The 26,646-nt window shown below is 33.6% G+C and overlaps 3 protein-coding genes and 1 long non-coding RNA gene across 7 annotated transcripts; 3 read left to right on the forward strand and 1 right to left on the reverse strand.

The window, feature by feature from the left end:
- The first annotated feature begins 1,748 nt into the window (after positions 1 to 1,748).
- On the forward strand, positions 1,749 to 16,210 carry LOC100796185 (DNA-directed RNA polymerase IV subunit 1). 3 transcript variants are annotated; one of them, XM_014763782.3, is made up of 17 exons: positions 1,755 to 1,835; positions 1,935 to 2,020; positions 2,953 to 3,081; positions 3,352 to 3,472; positions 3,573 to 3,691; positions 4,056 to 4,109; positions 4,211 to 4,399; positions 4,700 to 4,855; positions 4,982 to 5,077; positions 5,169 to 7,453; positions 8,597 to 8,769; positions 9,273 to 9,532; positions 9,631 to 9,804; positions 9,911 to 10,048; positions 12,222 to 12,454; positions 14,144 to 14,255; positions 15,393 to 16,210. In XM_014763782.3, the coding sequence occupies exons 3-17, from the start codon at positions 2,995 to 2,997 to the stop codon at positions 15,561 to 15,563; spliced, it is 4,368 nt and encodes a 1,455-aa protein (XP_014619268.1). In that variant the 5' UTR covers positions 1,755 to 1,835; positions 1,935 to 2,020; positions 2,953 to 2,994; the 3' UTR covers positions 15,564 to 16,210. The 3 variants fall into 3 exon arrangements, with proteins under 3 accessions (XP_014619267.1, XP_014619269.1, XP_014619268.1); XM_014763781.3 differs by having other exon boundaries at positions 1,749 to 2,020; XM_014763783.3 differs by having other exon boundaries at positions 1,749 to 2,020; positions 8,600 to 8,769.
- A 1,335-nt stretch (positions 16,211 to 17,545) lies between these two features.
- LOC121173015 (uncharacterized) lies at positions 17,546 to 18,290 on the reverse strand. The gene is made up of 2 exons (XR_005887070.1): positions 18,162 to 18,290; positions 17,546 to 18,035 (listed from the first exon to the last, which is right to left on the reverse strand). It is a non-coding gene; the product is annotated as an uncharacterized lncRNA (long non-coding RNA).
- Positions 17,866 to 20,400, forward strand: LOC100777238 (protein HOTHEAD). 2 transcript variants are annotated; one of them, XM_006590471.4, is made up of 6 exons: positions 17,866 to 18,002; positions 18,143 to 18,494; positions 18,573 to 18,874; positions 19,089 to 19,477; positions 19,608 to 20,173; positions 20,258 to 20,400. In XM_006590471.4, exons 1-6 carry the CDS (start codon positions 17,921 to 17,923, stop codon positions 20,310 to 20,312), a joined length of 1,746 nt encoding a protein of 581 aa, XP_006590534.1. In that variant the 5' UTR covers positions 17,866 to 17,920; the 3' UTR covers positions 20,313 to 20,400. The 2 variants fall into 2 exon arrangements, with proteins under 2 accessions (XP_006590534.1, XP_006590535.1); XM_006590472.4 differs by having other exon boundaries at positions 17,868 to 18,002; positions 18,149 to 18,494.
- A 3,179-nt stretch (positions 20,401 to 23,579) lies between these two features.
- Positions 23,580 to 25,822, forward strand: LOC100796713 (molybdenum cofactor sulfurase). Its single transcript, XM_003538664.5, has one exon. It carries the CDS (start codon positions 23,806 to 23,808, stop codon positions 25,672 to 25,674), a length of 1,869 nt encoding a protein of 622 aa, XP_003538712.1. The 5' UTR covers positions 23,580 to 23,805; the 3' UTR covers positions 25,675 to 25,822.
- Positions 25,823 to 26,646: the final 824 nt, after the last annotated feature.

Raw genomic sequence — 26,646 nt, forward strand, 5'->3', positions numbered from 1 at the left:
TCCCTGCATAGATTTTTTCAGCAACATGACCCTTATATTTATTGTCATGAATTTATCCTTTTTTTCTTTTCTTGGTTTAAGCACTTTCCTATTTTCAGTAACCACATACCAGTCACCATGATTTTTTTTTTCAATGCCATGATTATTATTGCCTTGACTATCCTCTTGTTTTTCCCACTAGTGTGTTGCCATGAACCTGCAACATCTCTGTTATCGTCACATTTTGTTCAATTTTACTCAATGGACAATATTGCACCACATGTCCATACATCAAATCCCTCTTTTACATAGCAAATACAGGCCCTCGTGTTATACGATGTTCCAATAATTTCAAAACCATAAATTTTTCAATCCCTCGATTATTGTCTTTCTTATATTTGAAAATCTTGAGAAAGGTTAGGCGATACACGTTCCTCATGTCCTTCCCATTATAGTCCGGTTCAAAACCTCGACAAAATTTCCATAGGAGGCCTCGATAGTCCATATGTCTACTTTAATCGGTCTACCCACAGTTGTTGTGAGTGCCAATAGGACATTCTCATCATTCCCAAATTTGGAAAAATGATCTATACCATTGTGTTGTCAATATTAACTTACGAGAGGAGACAAAATCCGTTACCGATGGTTGTATAGCAAGATAATGATCAAAGATCATATAGACCCCCTTACATTTTCCCTATCCTCTCATAAATAAAACTTTACCATATGAAATCTATGCTCGACATCGGCCCCATTCATTCCTCCAACAGGTTTTCATGTTGTTTTTAATCGATCATGCATTCTACAGAAGCTAAGATGCTTCCTCAACAATTTGATAATGATAACATCCTTGTAAGGCCGCCAAAGTTATTGAAGAATACCCCAGTCAAACATTTGACTCCAAGGATTGAAGAAGATTTAGATTAAAGATTTTAGAATTTATTCTCGCTTTCAATTGTCCGATGTGTTTAAGTTTTTTTTTTTTTGTTAATTGCCTAAATAAAAGATTGTAATCAATCTTTAAATTGATTCAAAAAATCTTTTCCTAATTTTAATTAATTTGATTCAAGACGATAAATTTTTCTCAAGATTTATTTTATTTATCATTAAGAATTTCAAATTACAATAATATGATATCTTAGTTATTATTATTAGATTCTAATAATAATTACTAACATATATCATTCGAATGACTATGATACTTTACTTTTTTATTTATACCTAAACATTTGATGCTAAAAATTACTAAGTCCAAAATCACACTAACCTAGAGATTTTAGGTTATGTTTGGTATGAAGGGGAAAAATAATATATTAAAGACTTAAATATATTTTTGATTGTTTTCATTTGTATTTTTTTTATTTTTGTTTTTGTAATTTTTGTAGTTATTATAAAATATGTTTACTTTATTTTCAAAATATTTTAAATAATATTTTAAACAATAAAAAATAATATATAAAATATTTTATGGACGAAAAATAAAATAATCATATTTAAAACATACTAAAATAATTTTTTAGAGATAAAATTAAAAAATAAAGAATTACAAAAATAAAAAATATATTTAAGTCTATACTAAAAAAAATATACTTTATCTTATTTCATGAAACTCATAATTTTTACACTTTATTTTAATTAAAAAAATATTTTATTTTTGTCGTCTAAACCAATCACATGATAGCTTTTTAGGAGAGGAGGGCAAAGGCGTAAAAGCGAAGCAAAGGGAAGGGTTATATATAACCTAGAGACAAGAGCCCAAAAGCACAGTGACTTACCTTTTATCAAGGCCTGGGTCTACACAAGTGCCCCTTCTCAACTCGGCGTTTGTCTCGTGGTCGCGTGGAAAGTGACCGGCGGTGTTCCATTTTGCTATTCATTCGTCTTTACTTTACTGCGCTTTCTCTCTCACTCACTCACTCCAATTCGTTCTTGGGTTTCGATTTTGGTCTTCGCAGAGCATTGCCGCGTAGCTCGCACACACACACACCACCAGTGTCTGCGTTCGTGCTGGTTAAGTCGATCATTCGTTCTTTTCACTCAAGTGAGTAATAACAACCTCTCTATTTCTCTCTTTCGTCATCGCTTTTCAACGCTCAATATTTTCCCTGTTTCCTGATACTCGTTTAATCGCTCCATTTGCGAGTACGGTGTGCTTCGCGGCCAAGTGTGCATGATCTTTTTCTTTTGCTGCATGTTACATGATCATGCTTTTAGAGGGTTCCAGAATGGATTTTCCGACAATGTGCCTACACTTTTCACTCAATACTATTATTTTTTTTTGCTAATAAGTCTCCTATTAATCCTAATAAAGTGCGTGTTTGATTGATAACTTCATTATACGATTCGATTACTATATCAGGTTTAATGTTTTAGGCCGAATGGCGTGTTCAATGTTCTCTTCTCCATGATATTTGATTTCTTGACATGTATCTAGTAGGCATTGGGTGCACAAGATATATGTTTTTTCCTCCCCTCCAAAATCCAAATTCGCTACTGAAGAAATTTAGACACTTCTTGGTTTAGTATCCCAATGAGCTTATATGCCCCAAGTACAAGCCGACTCCAAAAATGAAGTTAACGTGTTTAGTTTTCTACTAACCAAAGCAAATTATTACTTCACCCTTTCCAATTTTGCTTCCTCTTTTTATGTATTTTTTGCTTACTTGACTTAATTTAAGGTATTTTGTTGAAAACTGAGAGTAGGAATGCTACGAAAAATGTTATTATCTTCTGGTTACTTTTATAGATCATATCTTCCTTTACCTGTTCTTTGTCTTTAGAAATTTTTGTTGTATCAATCGTATCAGTACCAGTACTCAGCCATATTTATATGCAACCTAGACTAAGCTAGCAAATATACAAGTTCAGGATTAGATAGTATGGGTATGGATAATTTTACTCACACAGCCAGTTGTTTTTTTTTTTTATTATCTCATTTTGTTTACACACTATCAATGCTCTGCAAATGAACAGATTACTTGAAATTTTCTGCCGAGTGCAAGGTTACCAAGTTTGATGGATGATGACCTTTTCCAGAGGAACAAAACACCATCTGGTGTCATAAAAGCGATAAAGTTTGATGTCTTAACTGAAGAAGATATAGTTAAGTATATTCTTGATCTTATATCTATTTCAGCTTTTTAATTATTCTGTGTGTATTAGTTCACTGTTACTTTAGTTGTGGGATTTGATCAAATGGTATGCACTTACTGTGTAACACATTAACACAGAGTGGAGGGTGGGTCATCAATTTTGTTGACCTTTTAAAAGATAAATCTGTTCTGTAGAATGGATTATCTGCCATAATTCTCTTCTGATTGCCTTGTAATTTATTAGCCACATATTAAATGTTAATTAGGTTTTCATCTACAGGAGAATATCGCTGTTTTGGAGATAAATGCAGCCGGGCAGGTCACTGGGTCAAGTTTGGGTTTCCCAAATGCATCTGATGAGTGTGCCACATGTGGCTCTAAAGACAAAAGGTTCTGTGAAGGTGTGAAAAGACATTATATGAAAAATGTGTTTAGGGGTTTTGCTACATTAAATGTAAATTTATTGGAAAAGGTGCTGAAAACATCAATATTTAATTTCAGGTCATTTTGGAGTAATCAAATTTCCTACTCCCATACTCCATCCATATTTTATGTCAGAAATTGCGCACATCTTGAACAAGATTTGCCCTGTTTGTAAATCTATTCGTCACAAATCCAAGGTCATATATCTTTTACTTGTACCAAATACTGGGATTCTTAGTGTGATTTTTTTATTGTAATGCGGATTTGGTTTTTTAGTCCACTGCTACTGTATTTAAAAATAAGTTAAACCAAATACACATTTAGATCATATGGCAAAACTTTAGGTGTCTTAAAATCTTTTCCCAATATTCCCCACCTTTTTAAAGTTACATAGTTTCTACTGTACAATCAGACATTATTTGAGAAGTTCCATGTGCTGCATCACAATATCATTTATTTTCTTTGCCGTTTTCATTGTTGTAGTTTTATGAGTTGGCTTCTATGGATTTTATTATTACTTGTTTTCTGCCTCCTATTTATAGTTCCATTGTCTTCTTACAGGGTGTTCGATTGATCTATGGAACCAAGCGGTCTAATGATTGCAATTATTGTTCTGTAAGTTTGTGTGGCTTCACCTTCATTGATTTGCTTCAAAGTAAAATTCCTTTTTTATTGTTCTGTTTTGCTTTGTATGACAACTTGTGCATCACATGTAGGCGTATCCATCAATGAAATTCAGAGTTTCTTCCAACGATCTCTTTAGAAGAACTGCAATTATTGTTGAAGTAAAGGCTTCAAAGAAAACTTTGGGGACAGAAATACCTGCTGATTATTGGAATTTTATTCCTTGTGATGCTCAACAAGAAGAAAACTATGTAAATAGAAGGGTTTTATCTCCTGCACAGGTAGCACTACCCACATTTACATGCTTTTGAAGTCTGTATAATTTTCATTCAGATACGATAAATTTGCACTATATCAAAATTAAAATATAATCTGTCAGAAGGTTACTAGTAATAGTATGCCTTATGATCTTGTTATATCATGTTAAATATGATTAAGATGAGAACATGTTCTGCTTTCACTTTTCAGCTTGATTGCTTTTTATGCTGTGTTATTCTAACTTTTGAGTCATTTCTATTACATAGCCATGCTTTTTTGCTGGTGCTATAACAGTGTAAATTTTATATCTTTCTGATTTTCAGGTTCTTAATTTGTTGAATGGTGTTGATCCAGACTTTATTGAAAAATATATTCCAAGAAAGAATTTGCTGTATCTTAATTGCTTCCCGGTGACTCCAAATTGTCATCGTGTGACAGAAGTTCCTTATGCAATTTCTAGTGGAAGCCGATTGAGTTTTGTCAGTATATTTCTTTTCTGCCTTGTAGTTTTTAATATAATAATATTTATAAACTGTCACATGTAGTCACACAATGTCTATATACATTTTTTTAATATGGTACTTTATCTGGTTAAATATTTATAGGATGACAGGACTCGATCTTGTAAGAAATTGGTTGATTTCAGGGGTACGCCCAATGAATTAAGTTCTCGTGTTTTGGATTGCTTGAGGATCTCTAAGGCAAGATGCTCAGCTGTTTTTTTCCTGTTATTTTTGTCACTTTGTCAAGGTTCTTGCCTTTCGCTTATGTTTTTCTTTTGATGAAATGCAGCTAAATCCCGATAAAACACCAAATAGTATTTTTGCTGATATCCAGCAAAGAAAGATTGGAGAAAATGCTTGCAATTCTTCTGGTTTAAGATGGATAAAAGATGTGGTTCTTGGAAAACGCAATGATAGTTCATTACGTACTGTGGTTGTTGGTGATCCAGACCTTGAGCTTAGTGAAGTTGGTATACCTTGTCATATTGCTGAAAGTTTGCAGGTTTCTGAGTATGTGAATAGGCAGAATAGGGAGAAGCTGCTTTATTGTTGTGAGCTACGCTTGTTAGAGAAGGGGAAAATAGATGTCTGCAGAAATGGTAGTAAAGTTCATCTGTATAAAAAGGAAGATCTACAAATAGGTGACAAAATTTATAGGCCTCTTGCTGATGGGGATAAAGTGCTGATAAATAGGCCCCCTTCCATACATCAACATTCTATGATTGCTCTCACAGTTAGGGTCCTTCCAATATCTTCTGTAGTGTGTATTAACCCACTCTGTTGTTCCCCATTACGTGGGGATTTTGATGGTGATTGCCTTCACGGGTATATTCCACAATCAGTTACTGCAAGAATTGAGCTTAATGAGCTGGTTGCTTTAGATAGGCAATTGATTAACGGGCAAAGTGGTAGAAATCTGCTTTCACTTTCCCAGGATAGTTTGACTGCTGCTTATTTGCTAATGGAAGATGGGGTCCTTTTGAATGTTTATCAAATGCAGCAGCTTCAAATGCTTTCTATTTCTGACAAAAGATTAATACCTCCTGCAGTTGTTAAAGCTCCTTCAAGTAATAGCTCACTTTGGAGTGGGAAGCAAATATTCAGCATGCTCTTGCCTTATGATTTTGACTATTCTTTTCCTTCAGATGGTGTTGTTGTTAGTGATGGGGAGCTTGTATCTTCTTCTGAGGCTTCTGGTTGGTTACGCGATTCTGACTACAATGTTTTCCAGAGTCTTGTGGAACATTATCAAGGGAAGACTCTAAACTTTTTGTATACAGCGCAAAAAGTTCTGTGTGAGTGGCTGTCTATGACAGGTTTTAGTGTTTCACTCTCAGATTTGTACCTTTCTTCTGATTCCTATGCACGGAAAAACATGATAGAGGAAATCTTTTATGGCTTACAAGATGCAGAGCAGGCTTGTAATTTCAAGCAGCTATTGTTGGATTGTTATTGTGATTTTCTGTCAGGAAGTATCCAAGAGAGTGAAAATGCTATCACTGTTGATGCTGATCGTCTGAATTATGAAAGACAAATATCTGCTGCTCTCAGTCAAGCGTCAGTTGATGCTTTTAGGCAAGTTTTTCGCAATATTCAAAGTTTAGCTGACAAATATGCATGTAAGGACAATGCTTTCCTTGCAATGTTTAAGGCTGGAAGCAAGGGTAATTTGTTGAAATTAGTTCAACATTCCATGTGCCTTGGCATGCAAAATTCTCTGGTCCGCTTGTCATACAGATTACCCCGTCATCTTTCATGTGCTGCTTGGAATAGTCAAAAGTGGCTTGATTCAATCCAGATGTCTTCTGGTACCCTTGAATCTGTTCAGTCTTACATTCCATATGCTGTGGTTGAAAGCTCATTTTTAACTGGGTTGAATCCACTTGAATGTTTTGTTCATTCAGTGACAAATCGTGATAGCTCTTTCAGTGACCATGCAGACCTTCCTGGAACACTGACACGTAGACTTATGTTCTTCATGCGTGATTTGCATGATGCATATGATGGAACTGTGAGAAATTTATATGGTAATCAACTTATTCAGTTTTCTTATGATATTGAAGAGGACTCTTCATGTGATAAAGGTTTCCAAGAGTATGCTATAGGTGGTGAACCAGTTGGGGCAATTTCTGCTTGTGCAATTTCTGAAGCTGCATACAGTGCTTTGGGTCAACCAGTTAGTCTACTCGAAACATCACCTTTGCTGAATTTGAAAAATGTTTTGGAGTGTGGTTCAAGGAAAAGAAATGGTGATCAGACTGTGTCTTTATTTTTGTCTGAAAAGCTTGGTAAACAGAGACATGGGTTTGAATATGCAGCTTTAGAAGTCAAGAATTATTTGGAAAGATTGTTGTTCTCAAACATTGTTTCTACAGTGATGATAATATTCACCCCACATGACGGCAGCAGCCAAGAAAAATACAGTCCTTGGGTCTGCCACTTTCATTTAGACAAGGAAATTGTAACTAGAAGAAAATTGAAAGTGCATTCTATCATTGACTCTCTCTACCAGAGATATTACTCACAGAGAAAAGACTCAAAAGTCTGTTTTACCAATTTGAAAATTTCAAGCAAGTAAGCCTCTTCTGCTAATGGTGCTTCAAACAATATATGTTGTTACTTGAGGAAATATTAACTGTTCATGAATGCTATAAAAAGATTGATGCTAATGTCTTTGATGGGAACTGAGAGTTAAGGGAAGTTATGACAGTTGCATTACTTCTCCTAACTCTTAGTTCCCATCAGTCTCTATTCAGAGTTCGATTTTTAATTTGCTGTGCTAGAAGAGTAAAGGATATTTAAGGATACTTAATTATTAAATATTAATGTAGATAGGCAATGAACTATCTCTATACATGTTGTTCCTGTATATTTATTATGTCATGATTCCAGAAGGTTTTTGTTGCTTCAATTATTGCCAAGTGGATAATTGGATATGCTTCTTGTACTTGTTTCTTTACTTTTAACAACAGCATTTATCACTTAGCTAATTTTCATGCAATTCCTGACTCTTGTAATAATTTCCCCACAACCCTTAAATAGAACTGAAATCCTCTTGACTTTGATACAATTAGGATTTGTTACAGAACTACAGAGAACTTTTCGAATAACAGAAAAAAGTTGAGAATGGAGATTGAAAATTAGAAATGAAGTTAGACAAATGAGTTTTCTATAATTTTTTTGAGGCTTATAAGAAATGAAAAAAATGGTTTTGTACATTTCAAAAGAAGTTTGTGAACTTTCTGATGGCGTAAATATATATAACCCTAACACAATGGCAGGAGCTGTTATTTTAATTGTAACTGATTATGATGAAATCTCTATTCTTTCTGCATTAGTTATTTCTGCCACAGTTTGCAAATGTTGGAGTTGGATTACTCTCTTCTCAAGAAGAGGAATAATATGTTACAACTGTATATAAGGAATACTATGTCTCTGTTTCATGTCTCAATACCTACTGAAATGTAAAGGATGCTAGATAGTAGTGTGATAGAGAGTTTAAATCAAATATGTTGAAGGATTGGGTAACTTGGCTAAATTGATGTTTTTTCAGCTCTTTTTCTTTATTGCCGTGTTTTCTTTTCAAGTTGAAGAGGAGCCCTTATCCTCCTAACCCTTCTTCTTCACCATTTGCATTTTCTTTGTAACTTTTTCTGCATTAATTATCATTCTTGCTTGGAGCTTTGATGATCTCTACTAACTTGGACAATGAAATAGCAGGAAGTGTTCTGCTGATTCCATGGCTAAGGAAGGTGAAGACACTTCTATAGATAAAAAAGAGGGTGATGATTGCATCACAGTCACAATTGTTGAAAACTCTAAGAATCCTATACAACTGGATTCTGTTCGGGATTTGGTGATACCTTTTCTTCTAGGAACAGCAATAAAAGGTAGGTAGTAATCTAATATGAATATCAAGTTGTTGTTTCAAGTGGTGATTTATATGTGAGCCTTTTTGAAATTACCCTGATGATCAGATACATGGCTGGGGAGTTTCTCAAGCTGTTGTTGAAGTTCAAATTATGTTTTTGCTGCATATATGACAGTTTAAGTTTTCTTTGCAGTCATGTCAACTTTTATGATTCCATGATTGTTACAAAAAAGTTTATACTTGATTTGGCTATTATAAATGTGAAAATTAAAAATGCTATTTTTAATCCTTTTCTTTCTTGGGAAATGGTGTTAAAAAGCAGAGTTGTAAGAGCAAGATAGGTTTTAACCTGATCAGATGGCTAGGTCATAACAATTGGTCATAATTCGTTTTTTCAAATACAAATTTGGTTTTCTATCACCAGCTTTATTGCATCTGGCTCATGCACGAATATGTATTGCTTGTTATGGTAAAGTATTCTCAGATTCAGTCATCATCATGAATTCTTGTATTGTTCGTTAGGATTTCTGGATGTCAAGAAGGTTGATGTTCTCTGGAATAATCAGTCAAAAGTAAAAAATTCTTGTAATGGTTTTTCTGGTGAACTGTACTTGAGGGTAACTTTGTCCAGCGAGGGTAGCAGAGGAAGATTTTGGGGTGTACTCCTAAATCTTTGTCACAAGATAATGCATATAATTGACTGGACACGCAGTCATCCAGATAACATCAATCATTTCTCATCAGCATATGGAATTGATGCAGGGTGGCAATACTTTTTCAATGTGTGTATGATTAAAAACTTCCCCTCCTTTGTTTTGGGTTCTAAATGAAATATATGGCCGCATAAACTTAATTTACTTGCATGTGGTTTTACGTGTAGAGTTTGGCATCTGCAACATCTGATACCGGCAAGTCCATCCTTCCTAAGCATTTGTGTCTTGTTGCCAATAGTCTGTCATGTAGTGGAGAGTTTGTGGGATTAAATGCTAAAGGCATGGCACTACAAAGAAAACATGCGTCAGTTTCATCACCATTCGTGCAAGCATGCTTTGCGGTCAGTTGACATTTATGATTCCAGTCTAATGCTTTATGATTTATCATGTATAAGATTTTGATCACCCATATATAATTCATGTTGAAATTATGTAATCTTATTGCAGAATCCAGGTAGTTGCTTTATAAAAGCTGCTAAGTCTGGAGTCACTGATAATCTCCAGGGCAGTCTGGATGCGTTGGCTTGGGGAAACTGTCTATCTATGGGGACAAGTGGAATGTTTGATATCATATATTCAGAGAAGGTATTGGTTTTTAATATTAATTTTCTTGCTTTCATTCAGATTTAATGTATCATGAATATGATTCCACTAGTATTTTAGCCCATGTAATGCACATGATAAATGTTTATTTTTTATATAACTGAAATTTATAATAAATAAACATTTTTGAATGTATAAATTATATTATAATTAAATTTCGTAATAAATAAATATTTTGAATATTATATTATAATTAAATTTCATAATAAGTATTTTTTAATATATAGTTAATATTTTGGATCTATGCTAAATAATTTATATTGTCAAACAAGGTTATACAGGGTTATTTTTAACTATTGATACTACCTCCTTTCCATATCTTTTGATGTTTTAGCTTTCTATTTTTTTTTTCCCAAAACAATTGATGTTTTAGAATTTCAAAGTCTAATTAATGTTTTTTTCTCTCAAATATACCCTTATTTAATACCCATTACTAGTGTTGTAGGTATCAAAGATTAAGGTATTAAATAAGGATATTTTAGTCTAAATACATCAATTTTTAGTTTCATTAAATGTTTCTTAATCTGTGTGCAATAACCTTAAACATCAAAAGATATAGGAAGGAGGTAGTAATTTCTTTTAAAAAAATTATTGAAATTTAATTTAGAAGTAGAGATGAAAATGATAGATTGAAATAGGTAAGTGGTTCAGAAAATTAAGTATTATAGGTTCCGTTTGATTTGCTAAAATTTACGCTACTAGGCAGGACAAATATTTTTGTTTTACATTTGATTTGAAAAAAGAAGTTTACGAGACAACACAAATTAATTAGATGATGATAGGACAAAAACTCAATTTCTTGTTATTCAAAAAACCATGAGACAACTTTTTGTCCTAGGTACAAAGTATTGAAAAGACGCACATACCCCACCTCTCTCTTATTTCTCGCTCATTATCTACTAGCTGTAACAACCATATTGTGTGATGTATTTCGAATTTACATTATCTATTAGCTACAACAAACCCTTATCATGCCATGTATTTTGAATTCATATTATCTACTAGTTACAACAATCTTATCATGTCATGTATTTTGAATTCACATTATCTACTAGTTGCAACAATCTTATCATGTCATGTATTTCAAAATTACATTATTGTTTAGTTAGCTTGCTTGTATGTATTCTGTATTTTCAATCCTCATAAAATATAATAATAATGTAAAATATATTAAGATAATTAATATTAAAAATGATATTTTAGTAAATTTTATATTATTATGCTTGGCTTGTCTATTATTAATCAAACAATGCACATGATAAAAAAATTGTCCTGCAATCCAAGTATTTGTCCTGTTGTTCTCTTTGTCCTGTACCACACAAACACAACCATATAAAGACAAAAGGAGAGTGGTTTGAGATAATTGAGAAATAATTTTTTTGAGTTGTTAAATGAAATTAAAATAAAGTATAATTGAAAATAATAAAAAGCTAAGAAATAAAATTAAATGCTCAATATATGCTAGCTCGTAACAAGATAAGACATGTGATTTAATGAGAGTCATAACAACTCCTAACAACACTTCCTAAGAACACTTTGAAAAATAGCTCGTAAAAACGCTCTCCTTCAGGATAAGGATTCAGATTTATAATATAGGAGTAGATTTTTAAAGAACCCAAGAATGTACAAGTGCATTTCAGTCCTCCAAAAGTGTCACTTTTTAAATTTTTAATAGAAAACTGATATGGTTGTGCATGTACAAGATATGAAAAATTTCACTGAAGTATCAAAACTTTTGACCAACTTCTCACAAGAATGCGACATCCTCCTTGTAATTATTGTAGGCTTTATTTTTTACTTTTTTCCTGTTCAACTCTAGACCTTTGTAATACATTCTATAAACACTTTAAACTGATTTATAAGTCGTGAGATTGTTAAAATGTATGATTTTTGTTTCTTCAGTTGTCATTTTTCATTTTCAATTCATACATGTTAGTTTGCTGTTTCCTAGTAAATTTACTATGGTTACCATTTCTCTGACAACAAAGTAAGTGCATAAAAGCCGAGATTCTTTCAGTTTGTGCTGAGTAAGGATAGGCTAAGAAGAGTTCGAGGGTTGTTAATTGTTATGGAGCAAAACTATCTTGTATCTTGCAAGTTGTACATGTAATACTATCAGTTATAATGTAACATTTGCTTTTATCGGGGACTGTAGGTAGCTAAGTCTGGGAATGTGTATGAGCTGCTAGAAGCCAGTTTTGACAAGCCGAACAATAAAGCTGGTACTCATTTGCACAAATATTCATCTGACAAATGCGGTTCTGAGTTTAGGCATAAAAATGGTTATGCCTTGAAAGAGGGAAAACAGTGGAAAACCATTTTAAGAAATTTTGTGACGGTAAATGATATCCAGAAGCTGACTTTTGCTTCGAGGTGCATATTGAACAAGTAAGATAATCCACTTTTTTGGCCTTTTCTAACCTCAGTCGTGGTTTGTGTTTTTAATGGTATTTAGCACTGTATATTCTATCTATGACACTTACATTACCAATTTACCATATATAGCATGAGCTAATATTATATAGTACTGCTGGAAGGTTGTATTTGTTATTATGCCATGGTAATTTCTTGCAGTTAGGTGCTTCCACGAAACTACTTTCTGCTTTGTAATCATTATACAGCTGGAAGGTTGTATGCATTATTTGCCTTGGTAGTTTCTTATTAGTTGCTTCCACGAAACTACTTTCTGCTTTGTAATCGTTATACAGCTGGAAGGTTGTATGTATTATTTGCCTTGGTAGTTTCTTATTTAGTTGCTTCCACAAAAGTACTTTCTGCTTCGTAATCATTAAATTATGTTTTCATTAAGTAATGAGTTCATGCTGCTTTGCCTTCTAGGGAAATGTGCCTGTTGTTTGGATGGAAATATTTCATTAGACTTATTAGAGATATAAAAGTAAAACTAGACTCAACCTAGCTTGAACTTTTAGAAAATTGGTTCTTAACTCGTTTTGTATGGAGCTATTTCTCTCTGTTTTGTATTTAGTATGACCAACTACAAAATTCCCTTTTATTTAAAACTATCCTTGAGGCTCAACCTAGCTTGAACTTTTAGAAATTGGTTCTTAACTCATTTTGTATGTAGCTATTTCACTCTGTTTTGTATTAAATATGACCGACTACAAAATTTTCTGACATATTGCTATCAATTTATCTCAGTTATTTTTAGAAGAAAATAACTAATAAAAAATTAAGAACATGAATAATTTAATGAGGGAGTGCCGAGTAAGATGATTGGGAGATGAAGAGAAAAACTTTAACAAACAACAACAAAGCCTTAACCACTAAGGGAATTCAAATGGTTATAATTTGTTTGTAGTACAGTAGATTCAAACATATAATTGAACTTGATTTAATTTGCTGAGGTTTATTTTATTTTATTTTCTACATAACAAGCATTCATTGATAAAGTATCGTCATCATTATTATTCCTGCCTTTGGGGAGACTGCCAAGGCAGTTCCATTTTTTTGTCTATTTATTCTGTTCCTCAAGGCTGTCTGATTTAGATTATTCTCAACTTGGGAGCAGGGTAGTCAATTTTGTTTTACGTATGGATTTTTCAAGGAAGTTTAGGGCTTGTTTACTTTGAGAAAGCATTTTTTTCCCATTCAGTTTTCAATTTTAATAACACAAATGACACCTTATTTTCATTTGTTTTTTGTTTTCAAATATTTGTGTAGAAAACAATAGAAATTTATTTTCACTGTTTTCCATACAAAGATTTGAAAACAGAAAACAAAATGAAAACAAACTGACAATTTTGTATTGTATTTAAAAGGGAAAATAAAAAAAAGAAAACATTTTCTAAAACTTAAAGGATCCTTGCTTTGACCTGTTTCCTGTTAAGTTACTTTTTTAGGTCCCTATTGTTTTATTGAGTATTCATACAAGTCCCTGTATTTAATTTTTTTAATTGGGTCTCCTAAAAATATTTAGATTGTTCTCTATTGTTGAAGTTGTTGCAAAACTCTATATTTTTTTGGACACAGTTTTGTTTAGTTGTCTAAGATCACTTGCTGTCATTGAGAATCTATGATTTGCAGAATAATTGTGAATTTTGGATGTTGTCTATGTAGGTATTCAATTGATGAGCTGCTAAGTGAGAGTGACAGGTCAACAATGCTAAGGGTTTTGAATTTTCATCCTCGTAAAAGTGAGAAGTTTGGCATTGGACCACAGGACATTAAGGTATGTGTGCTTGCATGAGGTGGTTTTGATGTGTGGTCAAAATTTATTTTGTTCTTAGTACCAATGTGCATTAAGGTATGCGTGCTTGTGTGAAGAAGGTTTGGATATGCAGTCAAAGTTTATTTTGTTTCTTCTTGGTTCTTGCTAATGTACTTAAAGGTAATGTATATTAAATTGGAGTGCACTTTAAATTTCACGGTTGGGAAATTTTTCTATATTCTCTCTGAAGAAAATTATATATATTCTCCACTTAAAATGCTCCTTTGAGAAAGGTACTTTTTTTTTCTATGCTACTTCATTATGAACATTTATACGTTATTGAACTTGATGAATTCAGTGGAGCCATGAAAACAAGTATAAGTTGGTCAAACATCCCTCCTTTGCCTCCCAAAGTCTTTTTGACAATTTTATTCTTATCCATTTTCTAATATACCTATGTGGATATATACAGCAAGAAACTTTTCAAACTTTTTTACATGAAAGTTCATTAAAAAAAAGATTATATGACCTTCTTTTGAACACTATCACTTGATAGCTTTGTATATAAGCATAAAAGATTATCCAATATTTTTGCCCTACTTTCATTCTAAAACTTCAGTTATGCATATCTGTATGATTTTATACTAGGAAAACACTGCCTATTGCCTAATACCCCCAAAGAATAAGACAAAATAAAAGATGCAGTCATAAGAATTGAGAGCATTGTTTGATTGTTATGAACTTGCTTGATCAGAATGAAACTTTTCTTTACGTCTTGTTTGTGTAAATGAAAAGGCTGGAGCTAATTATTTCACTTTTCTACGTGGGAAATTTCATTCCATAGTTACAACCTAAATTTATAGGTGTAGTATAAATTTAGTTTGTATTATAATGTTTAGAATAGCAGCCATTCGCCTCCCACTATAGCATTTTGCCGCTATTTGGAATTGATAATTATGATTCCATAGTAGCATTTAAGGGATAAATTCCCATCAATGATAATGATATAGCAGTTATGAGAAGAAAGAGATACTTGTGTCAATTTTGCTTCTTTTGCCGTGGTCAAATCACTTGCTAGTAAAAATGTATCGTGTAATGAAGTTTTCTTCTTGCTCCCGGTCCTGGTTGCCCATGCCTTTTTTCCTTTTCTATTCGCAGGTTGGATGGCATCCAAAATACAAGGATAGCCGGTGCTTCCATATAGTAAGAATTGATGGGACGGTTGAAGATTTTTCATACCGCAAATGCATTCTTGGTGCTCTTGATATCGTTGATCCAAAAAAGTCAAAGATCCAGGAGAAAAAATGGTCAGGACATGGTAACACGTAATATCTATGCATGTCCAAGCATAATAAGTGACTATCATTTGATCTGGTGACAGTCACAGACTATAAAAATAGAGTCGGAAGGGTAATAGTAGTGCCACAACTCTACAATCACAAAAAGCAACGTTGTTTTTCTACCTTTGATTTAGAAGGATGTCCGGAATCAGTGGTAGAGAGCACTGTTCTCTTTTGCGAGTTTAGAGTTATGTTATTGGCATTACTCCAGCTAATTGGTGGAAATAGTTTGCAGCCTTCTTTTGTTGTATTTTACTATCTTCAAGGCTAGACTGGGTGATAGCTTACTCAAATGTTGCTCGATGGATTTAGAGGCAGAGCAGCGAATCCAGCGTAAAGTCATAACATTTTGAAAGAAGAAAGGAGAAGATGCATAGAAGGGAGGATACAAGATGGAACAATGATAGTATATATTTTTTCAATATGAACAAATTAAATTTTATTTTATATGTTAAAAGATGGCGTGGGTTCTTACCCTGAGCTTCTTTTTGCTTCTTCCACTAATACTTTATTTGCCAACGATTACGTAAGGCAAAGAAAGATCTAGTGGAAGCAGCAACGAGAAGCTTGTAAAGACTTATACCCCCAGACCATTTGTATTGATGCGGCAGTTAAATATAAGATATGTTTAGGTTATGCCGGGTTCAAATGTCATGCGTATCTCTGCTTATCTCTAACATGTATATTGAATGCGACTAGTTTCTTTCAAGCATTTATCGTTGAATTAAAAATCTGCGTCATGCATATCATACTAAAAAAATATTAAAAATACCATTATATTCATGCACATTATGCTTATTAAGATTTATACTAGTTACATTTGTATTGAACCTAAATATATATAGGTTATCCTTGGCTACTTTTGTATTACAGTTAAATTAAATTCTTAAAAACTATTTTGATAAAAAAAAAGTCTGGTCTATACCAAAAAAGAAAAAAGAATAGATTGTTGAATCTTTTTAATAAAGAATGAATCATTTTAAATCCTGATTTATGTAATTTTACAAATCGTCATACTATTTAAATTTATTTTATGTTTTTCAAATATTAAAAATGTTTATTTTTTCATTTAATATTTACTATCAAGTATTACAATAATATATAAAAAAAGTATAGTAAGAAGATAAAGTATAACCCTATTGATGACGTTTTTCTCGCGGTTAGCTGAAACCATAGTTCAAGTAGTTTTACGTGTATGGTTAGTAGTTCACACACACACACACTCAACAATATAAGTAAGGTTTTTTTTTCCCGTAATTTATATAAATCTCCCCTCTCACGTCTATGAGAGACTGGTGAGTAAAATAATGGTTTATTAAGAGAAGTAGATGGAAGAGAGATTTTCTTTTTAAAATGTGAAAAATGTAATACATAATGTGACAAAAAAGAAAACAAAACAAAAAGTATATAATTATTTGTCATAATATTAATGATGTTGCACATGAGTTTTTAAATATAAACCTATTCCAAAATTAGAGTCATTATTATCACATAATCACTATTATAATTTACTCATATTTACATCGTACATTCATTTGATCCGGTATTATGAAATCAACATTTGCACTTATTACGATAGTTCATATTACCACAAAGATCGTCCGCAATGGATAGTTGCTTATTGAGTTACTTTAAGTTTTTTTTGTTGTTGTTAATTTCTATGCTCTACTTCATAATGAAGAACTTTTATTATTCTTTTTATCCAATAATAAACATTAAATGAGTTACTTATATGGAATTGAAAATATATTTTTTTATTGTTTAAATTTTGTTAAATAATATGATTTATATAAACAATAAGTAACTATACTTATACAAGTAAAGCTATATCATTCACTCTAATAATAAATTTATCAAGATTTGTTTAACTTTAAGCAACTCATATATATATATATACATATATATAAGTAACAAGTCAACAAGTTAAAAATGACCCAAGGAATCTAAAGAACAAGAAAAGAAAAACTAGAATAAAGATTATAACACTTTTTCCTTCTTTCAATTAAGAAATATATACAAATTTCCTTACTGAGATAGGTTGGTGCAATAAATTGGGCGAGGCAAAAGATATTGTGAGCGCGATAAGCAAATCACAGAGTGTGCATTTTCTTGAATCATTGTGGGCCCCACGGGTTCTACACATGACAACATCACACGGAGGGAGTATTGGTCTTGGTTTGTGCGACAAAAACTGAAAGTGGTCTTTACGTTAGTCAAACTTATAGCCGCGGGTTCCGTTGAGCTTTTGGCTTTATAGGTTGGTATGAATGAGCAGAACAATAAACCAAACCAACTTGGAATCACAAACCATCGCTTGAAGTTTAGCTGTGCTGTGGTGTGACAGTAATGGGAATATGGTGGTGGAGGCTGATACTGGTTTCTCTTGCTGGGATTCTCTTCTCTCCTAAACATGGTGCTTCACAGAGAGGTACGTAATGACACACTTCTTTTTCTTTGTTTTCTGTTGGATAGGATTGCAGGGTATGAATAAACTTGAGAGAAGTATGATAAAATGATTAATTGGAAAAAAAACTTTTGTGGTTGACTTAACACATATGACATATATAGTTACAGGTATGAAATATACGTTTATGAAGAATGCAAGCTCAGCTCCAAGCGTGTCATACTACGAGTACGAGTACATCGTAATTGGTGGGGGGACGGCGGGGTGCCCTTTAGCAGCGACACTGTCCGAAAAACACAAGGTTTTGGTGCTTGAACGAGGTCCTTCACCTTATGGCAACCCCAACATCACCAATTTGGATGCTTTTGGCGCTGCACTCTCTGACACCTCCCCTAACTCTCCCTCTCAACGCTTCATCTCCCAAGACGGAGTCATCAACTCCAGAGCTCGCGTCTTAGGTGGCGGAAGCTGTTTGAACGCCGGCTTCTACACTCGCGCTAGCCCTTACTACGTAAGGTAAGCACATAATTAAATGGGAGATATAAAAAACATAATTAAGCAAATGCAGTAATCTCTTTAATGTGTTGTTGTTAGGGAAGCTGGTTGGGATGGAAAGTTGGTGAAGAAGTCTTATGAATGGGTGGAGCGAGTGGTGGCATTTGAGCCGATTGTGCGGCAGTGGCAATCAGCAGTGCGGGGTGGATTGTTGGAAGTAGGAGTGCTTCCTTACAATGGCTTCACTTTCGATCATATTAGAGGCACTAAGGTTGGGGGCACCATCTTCGACCAACACGGTCACAGGCACACCGCCGCGGATCTTCTGGAATATGCTAACCCCACTCAACTTACTGTACTCTTGCAAGCCACCGTCTCTAAGATCTTGTTTACAAACAAAGGTGCCTTGCCTTTCATCCAATTTGTCACATTAGTACCAAGAAAAATGCAATATTATAACATTTAATAATGATTTCTGAATTACCAACAACTCTTTAATCAAGGGGTTTAAAGTTCAAATCTTAATTGGGTTTTAGGTGTTGGGAGGAGAATATGCACCGCCTTGTGTGCGCTCAAGGTTACCGATGAAATAATGATTTGTGAATTGAACTGCAGGTAGTAGATCAAGGCCAGTGGCGAGTGGAGTGATATTCATGGATGCATTGGGGAGAGAACACAGGGTATACCTGAAGCAGGGTCCCAAGAGCGAGATAATTGTCTCAGCTGGTGCACTGGGAAGCCCACAGCTTCTAATGTTGAGTGGAATAGGAGCAGAACGTGAGCTTAGGAAACACAACATTGATGTGGTGTTGAATCAGCCCTTGGTTGGACAGGGAATGTCGGATAACCCGATGAACGCTATCTTTGTCCCGTCCCCTGTCCCCGTTGAGGTATCCCTCATAGAGGTGGTCGGCATCACCAACGTTGGCAGCTACATTGAAGCCGCCAGTGGTCAAATGTTCACCTCTCGTTCTCCTAGAGATTACGGCATGTTTTCTCCCAAGGTACAATATCCCCATCTACTCTAATATCCTCAACACCCATTTTTTAAGCTTAAACATAGACTATACTGTTCTCGTTCTCGTTCTTCCAAATTTAAAATTTTGTGACAATTAATGAATACCAGAAATGCAGATTGGTCAATTTTCCAAGTTGCCTCCAAAGCAGAGGAGCCCAGAGGCGGTGGCAAAAGCAATAGAGAAGATGGGGATGCTGGAGCCGGCAGCGTTCAGGGGCGGATTCATTCTTGAGAAGATAATGGGTCCAATTTCAACGGGTGAGTTGCAGCTAGAAACAAGTGATCCAAACGACAACCCATCGGTGAGCTTCAACTACTTCAAAGACCCTCGAGACTTAAGGAGATGCGTGCAGGGCATCAGGACCATCGAGAAAGTAATAGAATCGAAGGCATTCTCTCGGTTCAGGTACCACAACATGTCGGCGTCGGTGCTGCTCAACATGACAGCGAATTCCCCCGTGAATTTGTTGCCAAAACACAGCAACACTGCAACGTCGCTGGAGCAGTTCTGCAGAGACACTGTGATGACCATATGGCATTACCACGGAGGGTGCCAAGTTGGGAGAGTCGTTGATGCTCGTTATAAGGTTATTGGCGTCGACGCTCTCCGCGTTATCGATGGTTCTACCTTCAATTGTTCTCCCGGAACTAATCCCCAAGCCACTGTTATGATGCTTGGAAGGTAATAATATACACCATCTCAAACTCTCTATGTGAATGTAAGTATATAGTTGCTGCTCTTGTTTGATTTATTCATTTGGTGCAGGTATATGGGAGTCAAAATTTTGAGAGAGAGACTTGCTGGCGCTGAAACCGAGTAATATCTAGTATAAGGTTCATCAATGGCTGCTGTCGCATTGCTCAATCAAAGCCAAAACAGTGGAATAAATAATATTCATTTTATCATTCTTTTTTATCACCTCACATATTAGATCCATTACTTTCTCTCTTTACCTTTTTTATTTTGTCTCTCTTTCTTATCTCCACTCCAATATACTGTACAAATATCTTAACTCTTTAATTTAATATCTCATAATTTCAACTAATTTTTATATCACGTGTAATTTATAATTTATAATTATTTTTCACAAATTCAACAATTAAATATATGTCATATAAAAATTAGTTTAAAATATGAATATTGATGGTCTCAAAGACTAATAATCATTTCTTGGAAGGCATCTCTACCTTTCTTACAATCCTACAGTCGGGGCTACAACTTGAACAATTTTTATGTGTTACTCAATGAATATAAAAGAAAAGTAAAATTTGTTTATTTATCTTTATCAAATCATAATTAACCGAAATAGATTCTTTACTACAGTGTTGCCTTTACAGTAAAAAAAAAATACAAAGGAAAAGAGAGAGAGTGAAGAAAATGAAGCAATATGATTACATAGAAATGAAAAAAAAATAAATTAAGAATTAAATGTAATTTTGATTTCTCTATTTTATTTCATTAGCAATTTTGATTCATTTATATTTAAATTGAGACATTTGGTTTTTCTATTTTAAAAAATTTACAATTTTAATTCCTCTATTTAAAAATACAAACATTTAATTCTCATATTTTAAAAAATTTACAATTTTGATATCTGTATTTTAGAAAATTCATAATATCTCAATTTTAAATCAGAGAGACCAAAATTCAAAATCTAACAAAATAAGATAATCAAATTTATATTTTAATCAAAAATTAAAAATAAAGATTTTAAAGAAGAACAGAGGATGATTCACCTTATGAAACACATTAGTAGCTTATGATTTAATATTTTTTCATTTTGACCCTCAAATTAAATTATTAGTCTGTACACGTTAATCTCTAAAATATAAACTTTGTGAGTAAAGGTTAAGTAATATTAAATTTTGTAAAATTTATTTTTAAAAACTAGAACTCCAAAGTGGTAAGGTGTAATTTATGCAAAGAGAAAAGCTAGCTAGAAAAGAATCTATGACGCTGGAGTAAAAATTAGAGGTTTTTTTTTTTTTTTTTAAAGATAAAAGATAGCTTTGCGTGGAATGCGTAAAAAGCAGGCACCACAGCACTGAATGAAAGGATATCCAATTATATAAATGCCCCTCTGAATGAAGTCATATTCGAAGGACTACTATAAGCAAACCAGTTGCCAAAGGAGAGTTGCCCGATAACTGATTCTATTCTACATTCATGTCAAAATTTTATCATCGCATGTTTTACGGGTGGGGTATGTATGCAATCATTAGTGCTATATTATTACTCTACTTTCTATTTGGTATTTGAACGCTCGTAAACATGAGTTGCTTATCTCTATCTTTTTTTTTCCTTATGGGTTCTATATATTATTATGTTATATTATATTGAAAGAATTTTTGCAAGTTCTTATTTTAACAACGTAATTCTTTAAGAACATGTAATAGGTCTCTTAATTAAATTATCTCTATATTTATATTTTTTTAATGAATCTCACAAGAGGTTAATTTAGTGTTAAGAACAAGTTTTTGGGAAGAAACTATTCTTACATGTGACTTTTACAGTTTTACCTCATTTAACTCCAATGGTAAAATTGTACAAAAGCTTGTTCTTAACGAAGTTAAATAGATTAATTTGACCGGGATGCTCTATTTCTAATTAACTGTAAATACATATAATTTATGAGTGTTTCTGTGCTAACTTCATTGGACACTCGATGCTTGATTACTCAAGTACATCCCAAACATAGGATCTTAGGAATGTTGTTATACTTTAATAATCAATGCATTTTTAATTTGAAACAAAATATTTTTACACATTTAAAAATAATAATACGGATATAATTTTAAAATCACGGTGAATGTGCAAATAAAGCATTCAAAATCATCCCGTTAATTATTTACATTATTACTGTCTCAACTAGCCACATAATAAGATAAGTAAATAGCTACGAAAAATATTCTCATTTAAGATAATTATTCTAATTTATATATGAAGAAGATGCTATTTGTACAACTCATACAATAAATTATATATACAACTAAAGAGAAAAAAAAATAAGATAAAATAAATAATATGATAGAAAAAGATAAATAATATTATTATATAAGTTGTTATATGAATAACTCCATTCAACTTCTTAAAAAAAGGGGGAAAAAACAGCATTTGATAATTATTTGTTCTGGAAAGTATAGACAACAGAGCGTAATTAGCCCGAACCAAATTTCTTATTTCTTATTATATGTCTGGCGGAAATTACACGGTTTGACCAATAATAACGAGTCCCACCTTGGCACTTACCCATGGAGTTTTTCACACTCGTTCAGGTTCCCATTTCATATTTGTGTTGTAAATCTCATGACAGAGCGTTCATTTACTACAAAGGGAAGAGAATTAAAGAAGTTTGAACTTTGAATTTAATGTAAAAAAACAAAATAAAATAAGAACTAGTACTCCATAGAAAAAATGGGCCAAATTATGGCTAAATGACCAGTTTAATGACATGATGCTACTAAAAAGTTTTCCGTGCGTGTAATCACAAAACTTGAATCATTAGAAAAGGCAAATATTACAGATAAAGACAGTAACAGAATAATTTCAAAGAAGAATTTCGGGTCTTCGTGATAGGGCCACTATGAAAACTCAGCCTTCGCCCTTTACCTTTTGTTTGTATTCTATATCAGCATCGTTTCGATTCGGAATCTTCAAGTTTCAATACTCTACAAACACTAATACCAATTTTATCCCTTGCTGAAAGCACCACATCCACTTCTCATGATATTGGCTAAGGGCTGTAAAGCAAGGTACGTGTTATGAACCACCGAACTTAGCTGTCCGGATACTGATATTCAGCATACCTAATCTCATAGCAAACCCAATTAATTCAATGTCTTTCAATATTAATTTGTCGTGGAAATTCATAGGTGTGAAATCAATCGATGCCGTAGTCAATAGCACCAAATTGTCATTCGATAAGAGGATTGGTTTATAAAATTGTGACTTGTACTCTTTCCTATTTGTTAAAATTTATTAAAAATTATTAAATCATGAGCATGGTTTGTAAAGAAAGAAGCAAGACTCACTGAGTCTTAATTTTATAATTTTTTAGTAAATTTGAATCAATAGTAAAGTGTATGCTAGAAAGAATATTAATAGAGTATGGTACCAGTATTTTCTCTTTTATCTCTCGAGTCTGGACAAAGGTCAATGCTAGAGGGTTGTGGAACACTCCAAGGGCAAAGATTAACTATTGAGCATAGACATTTACACCAACCAACCAACTTAGTGAAATTTCCAATGAAAATGAATACAAGTAGAAAACGAAAGACAATATAACAGAATAGTATGAAGGTGAAAGAAAGAAAATGCATCTACCTTGCGCAGGGAAAGCATCACAACCCTGCTACAATGGTTGTTTTCCATCTTCTTTTCTTGCATCCATCTCTGACAAGTCTCATAACGCTCCCAATTCTAGCCATGACTTGGAGGCAGCCACATCTACCACTCTTCATCCACACACCCAATTCACCAACCATGAATCCCTCCCTTCTTTGGAAGAGTCACATATTAACTTCACCAAAGCATACCCTTCATTTGGCAACAACACTTGTCAATTAGTTGATCGAATTCGTGCCCAAGAATATCACCACTTGAACCCCTCCAACATTTGTTTTGACTACACTGGATATGGCCTTTTCTCCCACGCTCAGGACCAAAAGCAAACAGCTTCTTCAGTTGCTTCTTCTTCATCTTCTTGTCCTCCTCCATCATCCTTGCCTGAACCACCCTTCTTTGTTATCTCCTACAAGCCTGTAAGTTTGCATTCTCAGATACACTACGGCGGCCAGGAATCGGAACTAGAATCCAAAATCAGAGAAAGAATCATGGCGTTTATGAACATCTCTGAAGCTGATTACAGCCTTGTTTTCATTGCCAACGAGGTATCTGCCTTCAAACTTGTAGCGGACTCTTTCCAATTTCATCCTGATGGAGAGCTTCTTACAGTGTATGACCACAAGAGTGAGGCAGTGGATGTGATGATTGAGACCTGCAAGGAGCAAGGAGTTCATGTCTCGTCAGCTAAGTTCTGCTGGCCAAGTCTCAGAATCATGAGCAGCAAACTGAAGAAGATGATAATGAGAAGAAGAGGGAAGAGGAAGAGAGGTTTATTTGTTTTCCCACCTTATTCAAATGTTACTGGAACACCCTATTCGTATATTTGGATGTCCTTGGCACAGGAAAATGGGTGGCATGTCTTGCTTGATGCACGTGCATTGGGACCTAAGGAGATGGAGACATTGGGTCTCGCTATGTTTAAGCCTGAGTTTATGGTATGTTCCTTTTACAAAGTCTTTGGTGAAAACCCATCAGGTTTTGGGTGCTTATTCATCAAGAAATCAAGTATCTCTGCCCTAAAAGAATCAGACAATGCTACAAGCATGGGAATTGTAGGACTGTTTCCAGCATTTAGACAAGAAACTGAAGGAAAGGAAGAGTTTGTCATGGATAATGAAGAAACTGAAACAAAAGCAAGACAAGATGATGGATCAGTGTCAGCACATGGGACTGAAGAAGTGTTTTCATCAGAAATTGTGGAGTTAAGCTTAAGCACATGCACATCCCTGGAGTCAGGTCAATGTAGAGAAAGATTTGGCAGAGTGAGGGGAGGAGGCTTAGAGGTTGAGTGTAGAGGATTGGACCATGCTGACTCGGTGGGGCTAATAGCAATTAGTATTAGGGGTAAGTATCTTATCAATTGGCTCGTTAATGCACTAATAAGTCTTCAACATCCACATGCTCCAACTGGGCGTTCTCTAATTAGGATATATGGACCTAAGATAAATTCACACCGTGGAACTGTTGTGGCATTTAATGTGTTTGATTGGAAAGGAGAAAAGGTAGATCCCGCAATTGTACAAAAACTAGCAGATAGGAACAATATCTCTTTAAGTAGTGCATTTTTGCAAAACATATGGTTCTCGGACAAGAGTGATGAAGAGGGACAAAGGACTTTGGAAAGCAAAGTGCATAGAGTGAAAGTGTTGGGCCATTCAAACAAGACACATAGCAGTGGTTTTGGGATAACCGTGGTGAAAGCTTCACTTGGTTTGTTGACAAACTTTGAAGATGTATACAGGCTATGGGCTTTTCTTTCCAGGTTCCTAGATGCAGACTTTGTGGAGAAAGAGAAATGGAGATACTTGGCTCTAAATCAAAAAACCATTCATATATGAGTTGTTACCATTTTGCTTTCGATCATTTTTTCATTTATATTATACCATCCGTTCCGTTCAACAATGTATCTGTCTACTAATCCACTGCATGTCTGCATCCCTCGGCCACTAATTAGTAATAACATCATCTCAAATTGTTTTTTTTTTATGTATTATCTGATTTTGGTTATGTTGAACAAATTATTTTAGTTATATTTTTAGTTTTTTATCAACTGAATTTTTTTTATTATTTGATAATAAAAAAATTGAATAGTTTTTAGCATTTTTTAAATTTTGGATTTTAACTTTCAACTTTTTATATTTTATTTTTTTATCCTTAAAATATTTACTAAATTTTCTTGTTTTTTTAAAATAAAACTAAATTTTAAATAAGTTTCTATTAGACGATTTATTTTAAATATTACGTTAATTAATATAATAAAAGTATAATATTAGAGACTTTAATCTTATTATGATTTTTTGTTAACTTTAGATGTTATGTATTTTTTCGTTAATATTAGAGACTCTAATTTTATTTTATTTTTTTAGTCGAAAGAGATGTTAAAAGTTGAATTTGATGAAAAATAGAAAAATAACGGGTCAAACCCCAAAGACCCAAATAATAAGGACGATTGGTTTGGACATAAAATTGGATTGTTGGCCCAATTAACCTGGTTACGTATGTTGTTGGAGAATTATTTCCTATACCCCTCTTTTGCTTCCCGCACCCTATAAAACTTAAACTGACACAGATACCCTCTTGAACCCTAGCGCACCTCCCTCAATCCTCTTCACCACCGCCACCTCCCTCTTAATCTCTTCTCCAAAAAGGGTTCAAAATTGCTAGCATGATTTCCCCATTATTATGAATTTTTTTCCCTTCAAAGAGGAACCCCAGTGAAATCAAACTAAGAAAATTTATTATGTTTCTTAGTTGTATATAACAATTTTGAAAGACACATAAAAAGAATGAGTGGACTATAATTTAATGGT

Source organism: Glycine max, chromosome 11 (genome assembly GCF_000004515.6).
Source record: "Glycine max cultivar Williams 82 chromosome 11, Glycine_max_v4.0, whole genome shotgun sequence".
NCBI classification, from domain to species: domain Eukaryota; kingdom Viridiplantae; phylum Streptophyta; class Magnoliopsida; order Fabales; family Fabaceae; genus Glycine; species Glycine max.